Source organism: Mesoplodon mirus (assembly GCF_964341445.2).
Source record: "Mesoplodon mirus genome assembly, chromosome: 15".
NCBI classification, from domain to species: Eukaryota; Metazoa; Chordata; class Mammalia; order Artiodactyla; family Ziphiidae; genus Mesoplodon; species Mesoplodon mirus.
In genome coordinates this window covers 63,932,574-63,950,850 of record NC_138991.1, presented here as the reverse complement: position 1 = coordinate 63,950,850, position 18,277 = coordinate 63,932,574, and the positions used below count along the sequence as shown (strand labels likewise).

General features: G+C 53.0%; 2 protein-coding genes across 9 annotated transcripts in view; both read right to left on the bottom strand.

The window, feature by feature from the left end:
- Positions 1-181: 181 nt before the first annotated feature.
- RNPS1 (RNA binding protein with serine rich domain 1) lies at positions 182-9,333 on the bottom strand. Of its 2 annotated transcripts, none has more exons than XM_082644242.1 (8): positions 9,240-9,333; positions 6,274-6,461; positions 5,888-6,043; positions 5,037-5,228; positions 4,749-4,851; positions 4,289-4,442; positions 1,711-1,852; positions 182-1,108 (listed from the first exon to the last, which is right to left on the bottom strand). In XM_082644242.1, exons 2-8 carry the CDS (start codon positions 6,342-6,344, stop codon positions 1,009-1,011), a joined length of 918 nt encoding a protein of 305 aa, XP_082500368.1. In that variant the 5' UTR covers positions 6,345-6,461; positions 9,240-9,333; the 3' UTR covers positions 182-1,008. The 2 variants fall into 2 exon arrangements, with proteins under 2 accessions (XP_082500368.1, XP_082500369.1); XM_082644243.1 differs by lacking the exon at positions 9,240-9,333 and adding an exon at positions 8,848-9,210.
- Positions 9,334-15,024: 5,691 nt separating this feature from the next.
- Positions 15,025-18,277, bottom strand: part of ABCA3 (ATP binding cassette subfamily A member 3) — a 48,362-nt gene continuing 45,109 nt past the window's right edge. For 6 of the 7 annotated variants that reach the window (XM_082643676.1, XM_082643678.1, XM_082643679.1 and 3 more), the window contains one exon: positions 15,025-17,941. In XM_082643676.1, coding sequence (XP_082499802.1) covers positions 17,810-17,941 — 132 coding nt within the window. In that variant the 3' untranslated portion in view covers positions 15,025-17,809. The remainder of the gene's footprint in view (positions 17,942-18,277) is intronic. The other variant, XM_082643681.1, reaches the window with a different exon arrangement.

Genomic DNA, 18,277 nt, shown 5'->3' with positions numbered 1-18,277 from the left:
GTCTAGCCAAGGAGCAGCCCAACACTCATAAACAGTTCCAGTGTTTTTCTGGTTGAGAGGTTTTGGAGCTGTGACTTTGGGAATGAAACCAAAACATTTTTTAGACAATCATGTTTAATTACCTCACAACTGAAGCTGCCTTTGGGGCCAAGGGACAGGAAGGAGGCAGCGAACCCAACACTGGAGCTGCACTCTAATCCTAGGTTTATTCAACACAATTCTTTCCTCTACACAACACAGTACAAAGACAATATTATCTAAAATGCTACAAAGTCACAAAACTCAAAACAGAAAATGTATAGTAGTGACTGTACAATAAAATCCAAAAAAGCAATGTACATGTTGTCAAAGTAACCTGCACGACCACCATGAATACCAACACAACGGGGGGTTCTGTGATGACCCGACAGAGCTGGCTCTCAACTTACCAGTTTCAGAGAAAGGGAGACGTGGGTTTGTCTGTGTGTGTGTGTGCACGCACATGAGTACATGTGAAAAGAACCATTTTGGGTATTTGGCCCTAGAGGTCAGAAGAGGACTCGAGCAGGGGAGCAGGGCCAGGCTAACAGGAATGGCAGCTGCGTAAAAGCACACCCTTTCCTGTGGGACCCTGCAGGCCAACAGGTTAGGGCACGACCAGCCCACCAGATGGGCCCCCCATCATCTGTGGAATGGGAAACATGCTCCCAGGCTGGGGCTGTACCACCACCTGGAGCCCCCTGCTCATCCCTGCTGGCTTTGCCACTAAACTGACCCTCAGGAACTAGAAATGTGGAAGCTTTCTAGCCAAAAAACTGGAGGGCGTCATTATAAGCACGACCCCAAACCAACAACACTCCTGCAGCCGGAACTCTGCCGCCAAGGGAAATGTAGCAATTACTGCCTTCACCTTCGAAGCCTGCCCCTGAGTGAGGAATTTCTTTCCTACCGATCCTCCTTTTGCTAGAAAAGTGACAAAAGTGAGTTGGATGGGATACAAGTCACAGGGCAGAGCTTCGGTGGCCCTGCTTATCGGGAGGAGTTGGAGCTGGAGCGGCTCCTGTGGCGGCGGCGGCCAGGGGAGCGGGATCGCCGGCGCACGGGGGACCTACGCCGAGGGGAACGTGACCTGTGAGAAGAGGAGAAACCACATCAGACACGAAACCCACGCCCTGGGAGCAGCTCAGCATCTGGGACCACAGGGGTAAAGCTGCCTTCTTTCGGGAACAATTCTACACAGCTTCACACTCGAACACTCCAGTCAGGACAGCTCCCTTTGGATGTCACTGACACAGAACCCTTGGGAGACACACAAAATGTTCTGGAGACCAAAGGCATGACCCCAGGTGCTCTCCTCTTCTTCGAGGGCTGTGCAAAGTGCAGCTTGACACCACTAGCAGAGGATGGCCTGACACTGGCCTCTGCCAAGGGTGTTATGTTAGCCTTTCCCCTACTCCTCTGACCCTTCCGGTTTTCTCATGGAGGGAGGGGAGGGGCCACACCTCCCGAGGGTCCCTTAATCAGGCAGCTCTTCCTTTCCCCAGCTGGAAAGAACAGATGAGCTCTGAAGACTGCCTATGCCAATGCTGCTTTCCCACCCCCATCATGAGGCACAGGGGACAGGCAGGGCTGGACAAGGTCCCAAAGTCATCATCCTCACTTTATGTTTGTAAATAAGATAAACGGAAACTGGCCCTAATCAGTCCCCTGTAAGACCCCGAAGTGATTCACCTTCTCCTCATCCGTGGGGGTGACCTGCGCCACATGGGAGGCGGTGGTAGCATTCTCCTGGGAGGGCTGAATCGCCTGGGGGGTGGCCGAGGCCACGGGGCCAGCACAGCAGTGGCAGTGATCTCCTGGCCATCGATTTGTCCTGTTGAAAAAAAGGATAAAGTCACAAAATATCTAACAAGCACCTACCCTGGGCCAGGCCCAATGCCAGCTATGGGCATACCATGGTGAGTGAGACAGAGAGGAGCCTGGGGGGACAAGGACAAACTACTCTGGTCACAGAAAGAACCTCATAATTACTGTTATTGGAAGTTTCATAAAGAAAACTACCAGGAAGCAGGGAACCTAACGGGGGACTCATCTTAGTGCATTGGGATAGCCTTCCACGGGAAGCACCATCCAAGCCAACACCTAAAGAACAGCCTGGAATTTGCTAAGTGAGGGGAAGAGCTGTGCCCCCGCCCTGAGATGGAAGGTGGTGTTGCACTTGAACTTCCTTCTTAAGAGCAATGTGAAGGGGGCACTGCAGTGAGGAGACCTGGCGGGGGGCTTTGGCAGGACTGAGATGGGGGTGAAACATAAGAACTCAAGGGATAACGGGGAGGTACAATCACTGGAGCTTGGTGATGGATCAGGGGTGGGGTGAAGGATGATCAGCACCAGGGTTTTGGATGAGCTGTGATTTCCTGAGAGGTGGGGCCCGAGAGGAAGAAGGGACTTCTGGGGTGGGGAACAAAATGAAAGGATGTTCAGGAGTTGTCAAGTCTGTCTAAAGAGTTTGAAAAAAGTGCCTCAGGGAGGTGAGTCCACATGCAGCAAGTACTAAAACCACACGTGTGAATGAAATCGTAGAACGGCAAGGGGAGGCAGCTCAGAATGGAGGCACAAGGAAACTGCAGGACCTCAGGGAAAGAAGGAGCAAAGGAAACTAAGGCACAGACCCAAGAATCCCAGGGGATAAGGCACCCCAATCCAGTCCAGGGACTGCTCAGGGGGCCAAGCACAGCCCGTGTACCCGCAAAGGGTGGAGGGTCTTCTATCTTCTCAGCTCCTACTTTCAAGGGAACTTCTGAGGTACTAAGGTGACTCAGGAATTTGGACCTATGTTCGCAACATACTTGAAAAGCTCAATTTAAGTAAACACGGCTTAAGGTAGCCCTGGCCCATGGCCAAAAGCCAGTCCAAATCAGGCATTTCACAGGCACTGACTATGTAACAACGCAGACAAAGTCATCCTCTGGCTAGCTACCAGTAAAGGCCAAGCCCCCCCACTTTCTTTCTGGAGACAGTGTGGAGCTGTTCCATTCAGTGGTGCACAGCACAATACGGGGACACACAGAAAAGTCCTACTAGAATCTTAAGACAACGTGGAATATTTATAATCACACACATCCAGAATGTGCCCAAGTTCCCCAAATTTTTAGCAAGTGCTCAGACTCTATCAAATACAGAAGATCGACAATCTCTAAAACAAAGGCGTGACTCAACAAAGCCAAGAGCTGATGTGTGCAGAGGGATGGATCATAGTTTATGCTTAACTCCTAAAACACTCCAGAGGGATTTAAGTAGATTGAAAAAGTTGTACCTAAGTACCAAGGAAAATTCTGTAGTATACAAACTCTACCAGAGCTCAAGGACAATTATCCAAAGACCTGTGAGGCTATTTATCAAATGTATAAGAGGGCCTCCAAGAATGCCAAGATTGTAAGGAGTTCAGACTCTCCTTCCCACTTGGCCTGGCAGCCCACACAGTGCTGTGGGCAGTCCCGGCTCAGCTCCAGCTGCCTGGAGTACAGCAGCAGTGAGCTGGGGCACAGACAAATCCCATATTCCTTCAAATGAAGGCTATTCGAAATTTGAAGCTATTCACAAGCGGTCAAAGGTTGACAAATCATTCTACCCAATAAAAAGTGGCTATGGGAAATGGGTAAAATTTGTGAATTCAGCGAAGTTATCCTAAAAATGCTAGCAAAAGACAAAATGATTCAGGACTTCCCTAGTGGCGCAGTGGTTAAGAATCCGCCTGCCAATGCAGGGGACACGGGTTTGAGCCTTGGTCCAGGAAGATCCCACATGCCGCAGAGCAACTAAGCCCATATGCCACAACTGCTGAGCCTGCGAGTCACCACTACTGAGCCTGTGCTCTGCAACAAGAGAAGCCAACACAATGAGAAGCCTGTGCACAGCAACAAAGACCCAATGCAGCCAAAAAAAAAAGAGAGAGAGAAAATGACTCAGAGAGGATTAAAGAAAACATTTCCATATAAAAATGATGCTTCGTTATATTCATAATATACTCCTTGTGAGGGGGGAAACCGTTCATTTGATCCTTAAACTTTAACAGATTGATATTCATATTTGATGAATTTTTTTCAAGAATCATGCTCCACAAAACATGTTTTTGGTAAACACATACCCACTGAGTAAGAACTGGAATCTTGAAAGAGCTCCAGGGAGATTCTTACAGGCAGCCAGGTTGAAAGTTGGTTTTAAACACACTATGCGTGGTGGGTAGCTGGTCTTGGACAGGGGACAAAGAAACAGGGGTTCAGAGGGGAGGTGTCAGGGCTTAACTCACCTCCATCCATGTGCTTCAGTGCCTTCTCGGCCTCATCTGGATTCTCAAACTCCACATATGCATAGCCTTTAGACAGATGGGGGTGCATCCTTTCTACAGGCATGTCAATCATTTTAATTTTCCCATAGGTGGAGAATATCTCCATGATATGATCCTAGGGAGAAAGAAGGGTCACTAATGCTCACCCACTAATCACTTGTGTAAGCGTCAGAGAACCCACCACACAATGACTACAACCTTGGCACCTGGGGGTAAATCTCCTAAACACATACGTATAATATATTCCATTAAAATGAATTAACCAGTACTCTACTTGGTCATGTATCACCAAGTTAGCCCTCTGAAATGCTACATTCTAAGTTCACCTTCTGGCGGAGGCTTGCTTCTCCAGTTTTCCACTTTGAAAATTTGCAAAAGAGACACACCCCACTGTCCACTGGACAGAAACAGGATTCCTCACCTTGGTCACATTCCTGGTGAGCCTTCCAATGTGCACTTTGGTGGGTTTAGGGGAAGGGCTCCGCCTTTTCCTTTCCTTTTCATCTCTTTTGGGTGGTTTGGATCTGATTGAAAAAATAAAAAATCCTATTAAGACAGTAAAACTCCTTTTTTGGTCTATTTTTATAATAACTACGGTAACTTTACAGCCCCCGGTTAATTTAGGTCCCCAGATAATTCACAGGTTTTGGGGGAGAGCCCCCAAGCCAATTACTCCCATGTGGAGAAGTGGTGCTGGAAGGGAGCTCACTTGGAGCGGGAACGCCGCCTGTTGTCATGCCTGCGCCGGGAAGGACTCGGAGAGCCAGAGGAGCTGCTGGAGCTGGAGCTGCGGGATGTGCTAGAACTTCCTGAGCGGCTTGATGCTGAAGATGAGCTGGAGCCGCTGCTGGAGCCCGTGCTGGTGCTGGAGCCTGAGCTGGAGGTAGAGCTGGACCGAGACCTGAGGGGCAAGAGGGAGGAGGTCACAGACAAGTGGTGGGAGCAGCATTTCTTCACTGAACAGACAAGCCTGCACATGCTCCAAAGAGGAACCGCTGGCCTCGTACTTTCAAGCCCCACTGCTTTCCCCAGCGGGGCAAACACTGACATCCTCCGATCCCCGCCCTAAGCCAAAGGCCTTGGTAGGGACAGAAAACAGCATTCATATTGTGCAGTGACAGGGAAGGAAGAATGAGCTGCTTCCAACCTACACAGAAGCCTTGCCTACTGGGAGGTAAAGGAGGAGCCTGGCAAGTCAGAGCCACCAACTCAGCTTGAAAGGCAGCTACTGACTAACGCAGGCTGGTTTTCAACAGAAGGAAAAGGAAGCTCCAGGCTAGGGCAATCCAATCACAAATCCAAATCAAAAGCACTTGAGAGAAAAGCATACCCCAAGATGTCCCATTCCTTAACATCTCTAGAAAAGAAAAAATCCCAACACCATCCTCTGTATATAATCAGAGCAAACCCCAAACCAGTGTGCCGTAAATTAGTCTCTATTAAAAACCTGAGTGTGTTTCCTTTATAAGAAGACAGAGCACTCTGCGGGCTCTTTGGGAAGGAAGAGGGACACGGCTGTGGACGCGAGGCCCTGGCAATGCTTTAACCCGTCAGCCCCACCTGGTGCTGCTGCTACCACTGGAAGCGCTGCGTCTCTTTCGAGTTTTATCCCTGCCACGATCCTTCTCGCTTGACTCCTTGGTGGCCCCCTTATCTTTAGAGCGATCCTTGGACTTCTCATCAGAGCGGTCTTTGCGTTTGGTAGGAGAAGGAGCCCTGGATAGTGAGGAAGAGTATGAGATTACATGCCCCTTTGACTGAACCCTGAAACAACAGCACAACCCCAAAGGGCTACACAAATCCCAGGCAATCACAGAGCAAAATGATCTGTGGCTTAGGACACTTTCACTGTAAAATTCAAGACATTTCCAATTTTCCCCTTTCTGAGGGTCCCTAGCAATGAGGACCCCCAGAGTAGCACTAGAAAAATCTAACAGAAGGATTACCTAGTGCTGGACTTTTTATTATTTTCTTTGACTCCTAGCAAGCTCTTCTTTTTCACTCCTGATAAATCCATTCTCCCCTTCTGAGGTGTTCAAAGCAGCAATGGCGGCCTCACTTATCTGAACTCTCACTTCTAACTTGAGTCTGAGAAACGATCCCTAATCGATTGCAATTTACGCCAAAGTGCAGCCTAATAACAAGATAAAAGGATTTACAGAGTAAATTGGCAAGGCAACATATCTACTTTGCAGTCAGAAGCTGAGCACAGGAGAAGGCAGCAAGGAACACAGTAAGCAGCAAGCATCCACAAAGCCATGAACACACGGGGGACCAGCACTGTTTCCTCAGGGGGGGATCCCGCCCCCACAGGAGGCACAGGTAGAACCATCACCTCAGCTTGTCTTTTTCTTAAGGAACGGTGTGGATGGTGGTGTCCTGTTATTTTACAGGCGGTACAATACCCATTTTTCATTCTTAAGTTTGATGATGAGCCCTCCACAGTCCTTTAGAAATACTACAGCACCATATTTGCAGGCAGAACAGAGAAAAACCCAACGGATAGGATTAGATCTGTTGTTTCATTGCTGTAATCTTTGTAGGATACATTGAATATATGATATGACTGGAAGCAAAAACCATTTCAAAAGTGACTGGTACCGGCATCAAAACATTTAATACCCAAACACAAACAAATGAAACGTTCCCCATGAACATTTAAAAAGCAATAAAATAAGCCGTTGAAGAGTAGTCACTGTAAACATTGACTAATGTTAATGATATGCATATGAAAGTGTTATGGGGGAAGTATACCAAAGTCTGCAACTTACTTTGAAATGCAAGAAAAAATAAGACTGATGGGTGGCTAGATATAAATAAAGCAAATGTAACAGAAATGTATCATGTAGAATCTAGGTGGTGGTGACGTGGCTATTCACTGCACAAAATTTTTTAAACTTTTCTGTATGTCCATATTTTTTCAAAAATAAAATGTTGGAGGGAAAAAAGTAGACATTGGAATTGGATGAGTTACCACATGTAAGGGTTTAGCCAAGTGCCTGGACTGCAGCATGTACTCAGTGAACGAGCATTAGTAAATATTACTCAAGAACAAACAATTAATTATGTGCCCTGTTTCCTCGGGACTGTCGTCTTTAGTATTTCCAGTGAGGTTTTGTACAATCTGCTTGAGTTGCAAGCAAAGATCTCGGGATGTCAGCCTCAACTACCTCTAGCTCACCTTCCTGTAAGTAACTTGGACACAGCACACCAATCGGGATCCTGTTTCCACGTGAATAGTGCTGCCAAAATGCTGGATAAACATTCTGACTGAAGAAAAGAGTGCCCAGCTTTGGACATGCAAGTCAAAAGAGAATGTCACCTTTGCTGCTCTTTTCCAGGGCTATAAAGTTTTTTAAGTTTTCATCAGCAGTACAGTGACACCTCATAGTTATCAGGGACATAAACCAAATTAACCCATAAAGGAGTTAATTTGGCACCTAGTTAAGGCTCAATAAACGTTAGCTAATGTTAGAAGAGAGGCTCTGGAGGCTCTTCTCCCACATAAACTCTTGACTCTAAAGTCACAGTCTCTGAATGCTCAACAGGGGTCCCTGGACTGCCCCCATTAGGGTCACCAAGAGCAGCATTGTCCAATAGAAAGAGTGCCAGCTACAAGAGTACTCTAAAATTTTCTAGTAGCTGCATTACAAAAAATCTTGGTTAACAGATAAAGTTAACTATTAGTAATATATTTATTTGACACGCTACACACCAAGTATTATCTTTTCACCAATCAGTATACAAATTCATTAATAAAATATCTACACCTCCCCATACCAAGTCTGTGAAACACCTCAATTTGAACTAGGTATATTTCAAGTACTCAATAGCCACGTGTGGCCAATGGCTACCTTATTGTTCAATTGGCCCAGAATGCATATTCCTGGGCCCCACCGCCGTCCTAAAGATCTGCCCTAATGTACTTTGTGAACAAGCACCACCGGTTATTCTTAAAACGCTAAAAAATTAAGAACCACAGAGTAAGTGAACGCTTTGCTGGGTGTGGCCTGAGTACTAGAAAGCAAAGGTTGAGGTTCTCTGTTTACACAAGTTCAGGTAACAGCACAAGACCTTGATTACCTCCCCCATCCTCCGGAAAGGTGCGCGTCCAACAGCCAAAGAGAGGAGAGAACAATTAGTTAAATCTCGAGTAGATGGCGTTTCAGCTCACATCTTCAGAGCACCTTCCCCATTTAAAAGCACATTTTAGGCACAATTCATGCGAAATAACAAAGAGAAAAAGTCACGCCTCTCCTCCATCGATTTTAACCTTCCCGTATCCTCCCTTCTGGGGTTACCCGTCAAACTGAGCTCCAAGACATTAGGGGCCTATCCCCAAGGACTAGCACCGAGAACGGCACACAGGAACCCGGCAGACGTTCGTGGAGTCGATGTCTGAATTAACGGCTTCGAAGGGAGGGTCAGTCGGTCACCCAGGGCATCCCACAAAGCAACTCCGCACCCACCGGCACCGGCCCCACACGCGACCTCGCCGCCCCCCGTCCGCGTTCACTCACAACTCCCCAGTCCAGGCGCCGGGCCGCGAGCACTTCCAGGGTAGGGCCCGGCGTTGCGGGCCTGGGTCTCCAGCCCGGCGAGAGGGCCCCGAGGGCGGAGACCGACTTCCCGGCTGCTCCGAATTCCGGGGGCCTCACTGGGCCCGCCGCAGAGCGGACGAAGCGAGGGCGCCCTTCCGCCCGCCGCGGCCCCGACCACTTCCGGGCCGCGGCCTCGGCGCCTCCCACTCAGCCCGCCCCGGGCCACACTCTTTATTCTCAAACCCTGTGCCGCGCCGCTAAGCCACCGTTGTCACCGCGTGGCCGGGGAGCAGGCCGGCTCCACGATGCGCCCCACCGAGCCTGGCGGGCGGCCCCCGAAGCTTCGATGGGGTCGGATTCCCCCTACTTACATCTTCCCGCCGCCGCGACCTCCTCCCGCTCTCCTCAGCCTCTGAGGCGGGCGCTGCTCTGGCGTCAGGATTAGGGAGCGGGAAGGCACCGTCGTCCGGCGCGCAGCGATGACGTAGAGACCGCCTCAGCCAATGGGCGCGAGCGAGGAGAGGGTTAAAGGGCCAAGGCCTTTTTGGGGAGAGACGCGTCGGTGCACTTATATTCTTTTATTTTTTTTTATTTTATTATTATTTTTTAAACCCACATTTGTTTATTTATTTTTTGGCTGTGTTGGGTCTTCGTTTCTGTGTGAGGGCTTTCTCTAGTTGTGGCAAGCGGGGGCCACTCTTCATCGCAGTGCGCGGGCCTCTCGCTATCGCGGCCTCTTTTGTTGCGGAGCACAGGCTCCAGACGCGCAGGATCAGTAGTTGTGGCTCACGGGCCCAGATGCTCCATGGCATGTGGGATCTTCCCAGACCAGGGCTCGAACCCGTGTCCCCTGCATTAGCAGGCAGATTCTCAACCACTGCGCCACCAGGGAAGCCCTGCACTTATATTCTGTCTCCCTCTCTGGAGGGGCGTCTGGGGCTGCCCCGGGCTAGCTGCACCCCTCACGGGGCCGGCAAGCTGACAGCTCTCTGGGGCTGGGAGGACTGCGCTGTGTGGGCAGCTCGCGGGCCGGCGCGGAGCGGGTTAAGGGGACCACGGCCCCGCCCCTATCCGTGCGCGTGCGCACTGGGCTCGCGGCGTGCCTCCCGGAGTGCCAAGGCGCTTGGCTCCAAACTCCGCAGCTTCGCGCTGTGAGGGGCCGGGCGGCGGGGTTAGGGGAGGGCTTCGCAGGTGCTGCGGCCTTTGGCAGCCGGCCGTGGGGACCCGCATGGCGGAGGCGGCTCAGCGATCCGGGCCCATTGCGGGGATGGGTTCTTGCGATTACCACTCGTGGTGTGAGGGGTGACCGTGTAGACTCAGCTTCTGCGCCGGCGGAATTCTGCCTGGTGGGCAAGACGGGGTTGTGCAGCCAGAACGCACGGGCAGCAAACTGCAGGGTAGAAGATAATGTGCAGAAAGGGAGGCGCTTCCGAGGAGCTGACACTGCAGCTGAGACCCGAGTGGAAGGGCGCGCCCGGCAGAGGAAACAGCTGGTGCGAATGCGCGGAGGCTCGCTGGAAGAAGCCGGGGCTAGGAAGGTGGAGTTTAGCGTTGGACGGAACAGGGAAGATGTGCAAGATACGGCGCCATGGCGTCATCCCCTGGCCGGTGGACGGTGCTGGCGGGGAGGCACTGTCAGAGCCTTCTGGCGAAGGCAGGAGGGTGAGGGTTAGAGGCCCAGGACCAGGCAGGAGGCTGTCGGAGTAAAACCGGCACTGAGGGCATCAGGGCTTGCAGGTTTGTTTACCGCTATGTCCCTCTTCTTCCCGCGCTGTGCCTGGTAAGCAGTCAACGCTGCGTTACTGTTAGTTGGGGGCAGGGAAGGTGCACCCCCGTCCCACACGCCGTGTGAACAGGTGGGTGTCCCAAGGAAGAGAAGGGAACAGATCCAAGGTGCTGATTTGGGGGGAAGGAACCAGTGAGGCTTGGAGATGGATGAAATGTCAGGGGAAAGGACAGGAGAGTCCCGGATGCGCCTTAGTGGCCCCGATGGATGGGTATACCTGTGTTTGTAGTCTGCAGGTCATTGCTTTCTGCTCCATGTGGTTTTCCCAGCCAGTGGATAGTGACTCCTTTCCTTCATCCAGTTCCTCTGGCCCTGTCCAGGGTGTCAAGTGTGCCCCTAACACCTCACCCTGGGCCGAGGGGTGTCTGAGAAGTTGGGGACAAAAGAGAGTCCTGGAGGAGCAGCCTGCTTTTTGAATCCTCTCTGCCTAGGCACCAACACTCCTGGGGGTGGGGGTTGGCAGGCAGAGTCAGTCTGGGTCCGGGTTCTCCCTTTGCATTTAGATTTGGGGAGGAGGGGGCCTTTATCTCTGTATCACTGTCACATCTGCCATGGCCACTAATGGAGGCATAAGTGGAACAGAAGGGTAGCCCTGGCCGTGCATCAGTGAAGAGACCCAGAGGGTTGGTGTTGGGGATGGTGTGGCCTTGATGGGCCAGGCCTGCAGCATACGGAAGTCTGTGAGGAGGCCACGGCAGCACATTGGAGCCCCACATATTCAGGGCCACGTCAGTGTGTGCCCGAAAGGCCCCAAATCCAGAGCCTTTGCCCAGGGACACAGTGACACCCTAGGTGGGGATGGGGCAAGCCCATGATCCCCACTGTGGCAAAAGGAGGATGGGGACACAGCCAGCTGGGCGGACAGCCCCTTCTGGTTTCAGTTTTTTTTTTTTTTTGGCTGCTGCCACGCAGCATGCGGGATCCTTAGTTCCCTGACCAGGGATCGAACCCGTGCCCCCTGCAGTGGAAGCATGGAGTCTTAAACACTGGACCACCAGGGAAGTCCCCCCTTCAGTTTTGTTGTTAATGCTCTAAAGTAGTAGAATTTGGCACGCATATAAATTTTAACACATTTCATATTAAAAGCATGATTTACTCATTTATGAATTTAATCAAATTTGTTTCTAAATATTATTGATTTTATTATCAAGTGTGTTATCAGCTGTTGAGCTTTAATATTTGAGCATCTTGGCTTTTGCCATTTTGAGAATCAGCAGAATGTGTTTGGAAGGAACATGAGAAAATAAAACTCTGGAGGGCCCCCCGATCCCAGCCTTCCAGGAGTCCTGGGTTTCTCCCCTCCCAACCCCCAGTGCTAACCTGCTGAGGCCCTGGGAATTGAGGGCCGGGGAGCTGTGGTCTTCGGGGACCTCAGGAGGTCTTTGGCCCAGGTTTGATGGAGGGGGTGGAGGCAGGGCTCCTTGGGACAGGGCACTGGGCAAACGAGCCCCAGGCCTGGAGCTCTATACCACAAGCATCCTGTGGGCTCTGGCCAGTGTCTCGAGCCCCCCTCCCTTTCCCCCAGGGCCGAGGGCCACCTGCTGACGATGTGGGGCTGCACTCAGTTTGAGAATATACCCACATCAAGGCAGAATATTCCCCTGCCTTTATTCTCTATGGGCCTGGAGGCCTCCGCAATGCCTGCCCTTGGAGGCTAGTAACCTGGCACACTGAACAGGCCAGGGATGGCCTGGGTTGTGTTGGAGGTCACAGTGGGCCACACAGGAGCTTTGAGCCGGCATTGCATCCACTTGCAAACCATGTCAAGGAAGCACTTCTACCCATTGCTGACAGCCTCCGTGCCAAGGGCAGGCATGGTCTGGCCAAGTGGAAGAAAGGGGTTTGGGTGGGGTCAGGGCAGTTGTGATGTCTAGGTGACCCTGGAGGAGGCATCAGAAGAGGGGCGGGTCAAGAGGCCTGGCTTCTGTCTGTGGGGGTGAATGCCTGCAGCCCCTGAAGGAGCCAGGAAGGAGGCACTGGCCTGTCCTTCTGGGTGGTCAGGCTGGATTTGAAAGGGCCAGCCAGCCAATGAGGGTCTGGAGTTGTGGTGAGGCCTCCCTGGCTCTGTGTCTCCAAGGTGTGGGGGCGTCAGGTCGTGGGGCCCCATGGGCGGAACAGGCTGCCCGCTGGAGGGGCTACAGGGCCTAGGGTGCTGAGCGGTGGGCTTGGGAGCTTGTGCTGTTTTTCATGCCCTAAACCCCATGTCCATTTCTGCCCTAAGGAGGTCAAGGATAGTGATATCTGAGCTGCCCACCCTGGGGCTGTCACAGGGGACAGGGAGGGGCCTGGCCAGAGAAGGGGAGCAGGTGTGCTGGACTCTAGGTGAGCTGCTCAGGCCTGCCCCATGCCTACTCTGGCCTCCGCAGCCAGTGGATTTGGGGCTTCTCTGACCTTGGAGGCATCTAATGCTGGCATCTTTGGGGTGTGGGCCGGGCCCCAGGAGCGGGGCCTGGGCGGCCCTGTGTTGAAGAAGGAAGGCAGGGCCCCCGCTCCCTGGGCCCGACCCCCAGCTTCAGCCCCTCTTCCAGCCTGCTTGAAGCCCAGGCCACGTGTGCCCATCAGGTGTGGATTAGACTCCAGGGCCCAGTGCTGTGCTGCCTCCTGGCTGTTTCTCCTGGGGGGCCTGTGGGGACCTGGACTGCTGTCTTGGTGCCCTTTCTCGAGCAGTCTCCAGGCCCACCTTTACCCTGAACCCCCCTTAGGGTGCCCTGCCCTCCAGTGGGGACGGGAGAGGGGCTGCGGGAGTTTGCACATTCCAGGGTTTGGGGTCAGACCTGAGCTAGGGTTCAGGGAATGGGGCTTTGTGTCTGGAGGGGTGACGTTGCACACTTGGCCTGCTGGCCTCAGCTGTGGGCTCGGGTGAGCAGCCTAAGGCTGACTTTGTTGTTGGAGGTATCTCATGGAACCCCTGTGGGTCTTTTCCTTGATGGAGTGGGTGGAGTTTAGCCCCTCTGTACCCAGGTGGCCTCAGGCTGTCTACCCAGGAGTGTCCCTGTCTGCAGGTATGGCTCTAGCCCTTAGCACAGCCAGCAGGGTCTGGATGAGCATGGGTGGTGCTCACCTTCACACTGACAGATCTGTGTGGCAGTGAGGGTCCTACAGGGCCTTGCTAGCTTATGCCGTGAGCATTGCACTGGTCCCCAGAGGTGAGCTGAACAGCAGCTGGCGCGGGGTGACACTCGGAGCTGCAGGAATCGGCTGCCCTGGCTGGCAGTCTAGCCCCGGGCTAGCCTTTTGGAAACCTTTCCCCCTCATTCCCAGGCTCTGGCCCCACAGGTGTCAAGTCTGACTCCCCTGGGGCATGGGCCGTCACCGCCTCTGTGTTCAAGGAATGGCCTGAGTTCAAGCCGGGCTGGGGGTGTGTGAGTCCAGGCCAGTCAGGCAGGGCCAGCTCCTCCTCCACCTGGTGGGTGTGGTCATCCCCAGACGGTTTGTGGCCACCCCCGGACCTGCCTTCCAGCCTGCCCTCCAGGTGCTGGCCTTGGCTCACTCCTCCATTTTGCTGGGCTCTCTGCCTCACTCTTGCCTGCTGCTTTGTGAGACTGGGTCAGGGGTCCCAGGGACTTGGGTGACCTTGGCTTCCCCTCAAGTCCTAGGCTAAAGATCTGGAATTGGAATTTTCCCAGAAAAAAACTGTCCAGTTTATTTTGCTTTTCTGAGCCCCTGCAGCCAAAGGGCACTCTGTTGGTGGGGTGGTGGATGGGGAAATGGACCCTGGGGTAGGGCCACAGAGCAGCCATACCCAGGTCTTCCTGGCTGAAGCGGGGTCTCACCAGCTCAGGTGGACAAGGAAGGCATGCATGGGGGGACCAATTTCTTGAGGAGGCCAGCCTGCCGTCTACAATCACGGTTGAGACTGCAGTTGTGTCCTGGTATTGGGGTTTTTTTTGGGGGGGGGTGCCCGGCTAAATATAAGACTGCATGTCCTAGCGCCCTCGTCTGGTGCAGCCATGTGCCTGCACTCTGGACGATGACAAGGACGCAGAAGCACGTTGACGGCCAGCTGTGCCCTCCCGCTCCTCACCCTGTTTCCTGCTCACTCCATCTGGAAGTCTCACTGGCAACTTGGCCCTGAAAGGTGACCTTGAGGAGGGAGGCCTGCACCTGGATGGAGCAGCAGATGGAGTCTGGCTCCTTGAGACCTTGACCACTAGTGATGGAATGCCTAGATTGCCTTCTCTGGACTTTGTACTTGGCAGAGAAAAACTCTCGTCTTTTGTAAACCACCGTGGTGTAGTTTTCTGATGTGTGCAGTAAGGCCACTGCAGAGTCTTTGTTCCACAGGAGCTGTTCCTGTAACCTGCTGCCCGGCAGCCCTTCCCCATGGGAAAGGCAGAGGAGGTGCTCCCCTCCTCCCCGCAAGGCTGCCCTCCTCCTTCCTCAAGGCCCTCGGTTCTGGGTGCAGCTGTCAGGCTGTAGGACAGCCCATGTGTCCACTGACTGTCTCAATTGCACCACCGTGGGGCCGGGCAGGACTTTTCCACAGGCCTCGCTCTCAGCCCTGACGTGGTCTCTAGACCTCCGGAGCCCCGGACCAGACTGTGCAGGGCAGGGAAGGGGGGACCTTGGCCCTGGCAGATGTGGCAGCTGTTTGGGGCCAGCATCTCTAGGGACCATCTGGGCCTGGAGATCTGAGTAAAGTGGAATAGGCATGGAGCAGGAGGTGGCAGGGGTGTGGGTAGGCCGACTCTCCTGTTAGGGAGCTGGTGGGTCCTGCCCTGCCCCTGGGCTTGGAGGTGCCACAGCTCAAACCAAACCACCAGGGCTGGGGGCTTCTAAGGCCCCAATCCTGGCTCTTTGAGGACACTTGGCTCCAATGGTGGGTTTCCAGCAGACTCACAGATGACCCGGGGGTGCTGCGTGAACCCTAACAGCGGCACCCGTCTGCTGCTCCTGGGGTCCTTCCTAACTGTCTCTCCTGCAACTGCCCAAGCTCCACGCGCGGATGCAGTTGTGGGCTCCTCTCCCCTGACTGCCGTGTGCCTCCCATCTTGTCCCCACTGCTGCAGCCTTGGCTGTGACTCCATCATCCTCTCCACGGCTGCTGACTTGTCTTCCAAAAGGGGTTTCCGATCACGACAGCCCCTGCTTCCATCCTGCCAGTCTCTCCACCTCATCTCCCATCAACAAACCCACCTCTCCCAGGACCCGTGCAATCTGATCTCATGCGTGTGCCTCAGATATGCTGTTCCTTCAGTCCCGAGCACCTTTCCTCACACCCTGTTTTGTGACACTGAAGGGAAAAATGTCAAATTTCTAAATCTTTAACACATGGGCTGAAAAACAAGGCCAGGATGCCCTGCAGGAGGACATGTGGCCAGGCCATGCTGGCCTCTGCCCTCCTCCCTTGACCAGCAAACCTACAGCAGCCACACACCTGCAGACAAGTCACAGCCCACCTCTCAGAAGATGCTTGCTGCTGGGCAACGTTTAGGACCACAACCACCCCTAAGTTGTTGCTGTTGTTATTTTTTAATGATATGGAACTAAATGATGATGGTTGGAAGAATCTTAGAGGGAATAAAAGAGCTACTAGAAACTATTTGCAACGTTCATAAACTTTGAGAGAATGATAAAAATGCAAATTTGAAACTACCAAATGAACCAGAGTGATGAAAACAAGTCTTTTCTAAACCTATGAATTCTAAGGTAATGTAAAAGGCACAGAGATTCAAATCACGGAAATTTAGAAAGCCATAAGAGGACTTCCCTGGTGGCACAGTGGTTAAGAATCCACCTGCTAATGCAGGGGGCATGGGTTCGATCCGTAGTCCGGGAAGATCTGACATGCCAGAGAGCAACTAAGCCCCTGAGCCATAACTACTGAGCCGGTGCTCTAGAGCCCGCGAGCCACAACTACTGAAGCCCGTGAGCCTAGAGCCTGTGCTCTGCAACAAGAGAAGCCACCGCCACGAGAAGCTCGTGTACTGCAATGAAAAGTAGCTCCCGCTCGCCGCAACTAGAGAAAGCCCGTGCACAGCAACGAAGACCCAATGAAGCTAAATAAATAAATAAACAAATAAAAATTGCCGTCTCTCAAACCACTAAAAAAAAAGGTTAAAAAGAAAGCCATAAGAAATAAGAGTGTGTCTTATTAATAAAAGGGAGCTGATGCTGAAGAAAACTCTCCTGGAAAATGGTGTAAAGCCCATACGTGGCCCTGGAGCCAAAGGCCTCCTGCCCACCCAGCTCCACACCCTCCTCTGCCAACCCTACATGCCTCTTTCCTCACCCTGGACGAAGGGTCTTCCAGGTGGCCATTTAGCTACCCTGACTGTGCACTTGCATTTTTGGCTTATTCCACAGCAGTAAGTTCTGTAAATTGACTATGCATTGGGAAATACGAGCACTTGTTTTTGTCTGGAACTTGATACAGGAGGCTCGTGCTGGGACTGCGCTGGGTGACGGGGCCCGCGGGCCCACCTCGTGACTCACAGACCACGGTCATGTTCCCTCCCAGCCTTTATTTTGCGGACAGTCACCATGCACTAGGTGTGCCCTCCATGGGTGGCCACTCAGCCCCACGGTGGTCCCCAACTGGCCTCCCGGCCCATGGCTCACCCTTCCCCTCACTGGTCACTCTGGAAGATGCTGGTGGGATGACACTGGGCTCAGGGCCGGCTCTGTCTGGCGCAGTGTCCACCCTCTCAGGAGAGGGACTCCAGGACACCCAGCTGCACTGGAAACCAAGACCTCAGTGCCTCATTCAGCTGCATCTCCCCTGAGGACAGTGACAGGCGTCTTTGTGTCCATCCTGGGCAGCCTGGTGAGCCCGATGCCCACTGTCCTGCAGGCCTCCCCTTTCACCCCAGGGAAGCTCTGTGCCAGGTGCGAATGCAGGGATATGGCTGGGTACTCTTGACCCCTGGGTCAGTGAGGCCCCTTCTGGGACAGCTCTCCGCCCAGACCCCGCAGCCTGCCCACACAGACTGCCCGACACGCTCTTGGTGGGGATCTTGAGTTCTGGACGGCGGGCTTCAGAATGCCTGAGACGCAGACATTCCCATGCTGCTTCCCAGCATGAGGGCGCGACACAGCCGGTCCGTACTGTGCCTTGATTCTTGAATTCATTGTAGAAAACAGTGATCAGAAATAAAGGTGCAGGATGAGGTGAACTCGGAGCGAGAGAGGATGCCCACCCGTGAGCCCAGCTCCTCATGGCCCCTCGTCCTCAACAGGTGGCTGCAGGTGGGCAAAGCTCAGGAAGACCTGCTCCAGCGAGATCTGGCTCACAGAGTAGTCGTCCATGCCATACTTCTCCTTGGCCTTCTCCAGAACACCAAACACCTTTGGAAGCAGAAAAGCCACTGTTAACAAGGCAGGGCCTGGCTCCTCACCTGGTCTGGGACTCCTCTGGCCATAGTGGGTGGTAAGGCCACCAGAGATCCTACCCCTGCACGGGGCGAGCAGGCCCCGGCACCAGGCTTCCTCCTGACTCTTCCCAGCTCAGAGTATGACCTTTGGGCAAGATGTGTTACCTCTCTGGGACAGTCTCCTTTTTTGCACCATTGTTTTTCCAACTCAGATATTTGAGGTATAAACCCCCAAACCTAGCAGATATTAGGGTGAGTGTTAGAGCAGAAAATGAAAGTGATCCCTCCTTGGAAAGAGCTGGCTGGAGAA

Bases quoted from the DNA above. Each gene is read 5' to 3' on its own strand.
- RNPS1 (XM_082644242.1), bottom strand. From the start codon at position 6,344: ATGGATTTATCAGGAGTGAAAAAGAAGAGCTTGCTAGGAGTCAAAGAA. The intron at 5,229-5,887 runs GTGGGGCTGACG...CTTGCCCCTCAG, and splicing joins AGTGGTAGCAGCAGCACCAG to GTCTCGGTCCAGCTCTACCT. The intron at 1,853-4,288 runs GTGAGTTAAGCC...TTTTTTCAACAG, and splicing joins ACTGAAGCACATGGATGGAG to GACAAATCGATGGCCAGGAG.